Source organism: Priapulus caudatus, unplaced genomic scaffold, assembly GCF_000485595.1.
Source record: "Priapulus caudatus unplaced genomic scaffold, Priapulus_caudatus-5.0.1 Scaffold2554, whole genome shotgun sequence".
NCBI classification, from domain to species: domain Eukaryota; kingdom Metazoa; phylum Priapulida; class Priapulimorpha; order Priapulimorphida; family Priapulidae; genus Priapulus; species Priapulus caudatus.
In genome coordinates, this window is record NW_014579615.1 from 1 (window position 1) to 3,359 (window position 3,359).

General features: G+C 46.6%; 1 protein-coding gene across 1 annotated transcript in view; it reads right to left on the reverse strand.

Moving 5' to 3' along the window:
• Positions 1-753: 753 nt before the first annotated feature.
• LOC106818820 (phenylalanine--tRNA ligase, mitochondrial-like) overlaps positions 754-3,359 on the reverse strand; it is a 21,690-nt gene continuing 19,084 nt past the window's right edge. Inside the window, exons 3-6 of the mRNA XM_014823492.1 lie at positions 2,597-2,768; positions 2,218-2,349; positions 1,542-1,702; positions 754-862 (exon numbers count right to left, since the gene is read on the reverse strand). Of these exons, the coding sequence (XP_014678978.1) occupies positions 758-862; positions 1,542-1,702; positions 2,218-2,349; positions 2,597-2,768 (570 nt within the window). The 3' untranslated portion in view covers positions 754-757. The remainder of the gene's footprint in view (positions 863-1,541; positions 1,703-2,217; positions 2,350-2,596; positions 2,769-3,359) is intronic.

A 3,359-nucleotide genomic window follows, 5' to 3' on the forward strand; every position in this document is an offset into this window, starting at 1 on the left:
GCTTTGGTGGTTCGGTGCAAAGCAGTGAACCAGCCTGCAGGGAGTACGCTTTGTCAGTTACGAGCGCTCGAGAGGTGTGTATACGTTCATGTTAACGCAAGAATACCAAGTCATTGATACGTCAATCTTTCGTTTGTCGTGATGAACGCATGAATTGCTGTTAAACACTGCTATACAGTATATAGGTACAAAGCGTTACAGTATTAGTAATTTAATAATAATATAACTATTAAATTTTATCAACCCCCTCCCCCCCCCTGCGAAAGACCGGTACATTTTCGAACGAGTTTGGACAGATTCCCCATTTATGTAGTTAGATTAATGTATGTAATAAGGGAAAAATAAGGGAAAAAGAGAAAAGGGGAAGGGAAGGGGAAGGGGAGAAAAGGGAAAGGGAGGAGAGGGATGGATGTACAGCCGTGATGGCTGACTAAATTCTAGCTCTTTTCTTCTTTATCCCGGGCATCGCCGGGTAGCCCAGCTAGTATAACATAATACAAGGTGTTATACAATGTAATATATAACACTCTCAGAGCATCCCAACATTCCACCTGACAGGAGGTTAAACAGAAACTAATGCAGACAAACTGCAGATTTTGCAGTAAATACAAGCTCACAAAAGCACACAACTATACAAACAGACACCTGCACACACACCGACATAAGCACATGTGCACACAGACACTCACCCACGCTCGCACACTCACGCATGCACCCATCACAACCACGCAGTACTTATCCGTATGTACCTGCTCGACTATGTCTCCTCCAACGCTCTCACCAGTCGTAGAGTCATTAGCTGAATAGCCGTCCGAGTCCAGAACGACATGTCTGACGTGCACTGTGGGTAGATGCTTATTGGCTGCAAGGAGAGGGTAGAAAACGAACAGTGAAGGTATGTATACGTTCACGAAAGCATATGATAGTTCTCACCATCCGTCCGTGCATCATTGCATATATGACCATGACCTCTATTACACATTTACTTTCAGTAATACTTCAGCCGTTCAACTTGGATCTAATCCAATTGTCCAAATATCTACGGTTATGCATTACATTAAGAATTTACATCTGTTGTTTGTGAGAGATTTATAAAATAATTTACCTCCGTTTATAAGAAAGAATATGAGAAATCCATGCAGCCATCTATCATAAATCAGGTGTAAAACTTTCACACCTGTCCACCGCGCGCGGGGCCGCGATATTCCACCCTACCTGGTGTTTCAGCTGCGCGCACCTGCCATCTTCCACCCTACCTGGTATTTCACCCGTGCACACCCACCATAATTCCACCTAACCTGGCATTTACCCTCCCTGTGCACACCCACCATCTTCCACCCTACCTGGTATTTCACCCGTGCACCCACCATCTTCCACCCTACCTGGTATTTCACCCGTGCACCCACCATCTTCCACCCTACCTGGTATTTCACCTGTGCGCACCCACCATCTTCCACCCTACCTGGTATTTCACCCGTGCACCCACCATCTTCCACCCTACCTGGTATTTCACCTGTGCACACCCACCATCTTCACCCTACCTGGTATTTCACAGGAGCGGAGGAGTCGTCGAAGTCAAACTGAGAGAGGAAGCCGGAGTCCTCGCTCCACAGTAGACGGATGTCCGGTATGTCGTAGAGCAGCATCGCAAGCCGGTCCAAGCCGAGACCGAACGCCCAGCCGATCTTGTTCCCTGCGCCGGCTGCAAGCAGACGACAACAACAATGTAACGTAACTGTCAGAAAGCATAACGTAAGTGTCAGTATGTGGAAGGCATGCCAGCGACCTTATCCAGCCAAGTGAGCGCACGCGAACGACAGCTATTCACAAGGAACGAACGTGTAAATACAAATGACGAATAATAATTTAAACAAATAAATAAACAAAATTAATTAAGAAAATAATACAAAAATAATATGAACAATAATTATTAAATTAATAACGTTAATGAATGAATAATTTAATTGATAAGCTCCAGTCGAATCGGCGGCTAATGCAACAGCTTACGAAAACTAACAAACTCGGAAAAATATGCCGCGGTCGCGATGACGAGGACGAGGAAACGTGGCTGGTTAATCAGAGGCAATCAACCTTCTCTCAGCCTGTTGCTTCACTACCACTTACTACCACATGAATGCTAACTCATGGAAATGCTAATTTCGCACTGAGAAAGACCGGCGACCTGCGACGGATCTGCGGCTATTGTACGACAATCACCCGACTCCAGTATCTTGTGTTCCATAATGCCACAGCCTAGGCACTCCATCCAGTCGTCCTTCCAGTATATCTCCAGCTCCCAGGACGGATGTGTGAAGGGGAAGTACGTGTCTACCCACCGAAGCTGGATGTCTGAATGCAGGAGCGTAGCGCGTGGGTCAGCGAACGATTGCTCGGGGACGATCACGCACGTCAGACGTCAACGCTATAATATTACATCTCCCCCCGATGTTACAATTATTTTACATTTACTTGTGTATATAAGTCACACTTTTTTGTACCCACAAAAACAACCTGCTACCAACACACAAGCAAATACGGTGATATTTCCCTGGTTCAGAAGGAGGCGGAAGTTTAGGATCTCACGCATCCAGCTTACCGTCGCCGAAGAGATTGCGAGCGAGGCCCTCCAGCGCCACCTTCAGGTCGTGTTCCGCGAGCTTCACCGCCTCTAGCGTGTGCGACTGCTGTCTCTCAGGTCGCCGTGGCAACCCATTCGCATCGCCCGTGTGGATGTGTAGCTCCGACCCGCCCTCCACCCTGCCAAACAGCTGCAACACACGCGTTACTCCGTAGATACGGGAAAATACCTTGCATGGCCTGGCGACAGCGGCGCGGCATGCTAAGTGCCTCCTGGTGGGCAGGTGGGGTTGTTTTTTTATATAGTGGATTTCACTCGCTTTGTATTTGCGGGCGGTGTTGAACAAACCCGATTGAAGAAGCTCTGTGAAGACATTAGGATCTGCGTTAGAACTCACCTATGCAGGACAGACACCTGTCTATAAAGGACATTTTTTGGGTTTCTGTTAAATGACAGTTACACCTTGAAACCATCTATAAATGAAAGTGTCAATGACACTGTAGCTCACCACAAACAAGTGCCGCAGAGCGACAGGGCTCATCTGGTGTCTGGTGTTCTGCTGATAAATTCATTTGTGCATAGCAAAACGTCTTATACATACGTTCATTTCTAACCCAAAAAAACAACACTTCAAACTAGTGTAACAAATTTCCGATAGATGGCGGGCCGCTATCAAAGGCACCTTGAGGGTGACCTTTGACCTCAAATCACTTGAAGTAAGATCAGAATCAGCATTCCCAGACCTTGAAACCCCTAAAAGTGGTATTATTTACGATTATAG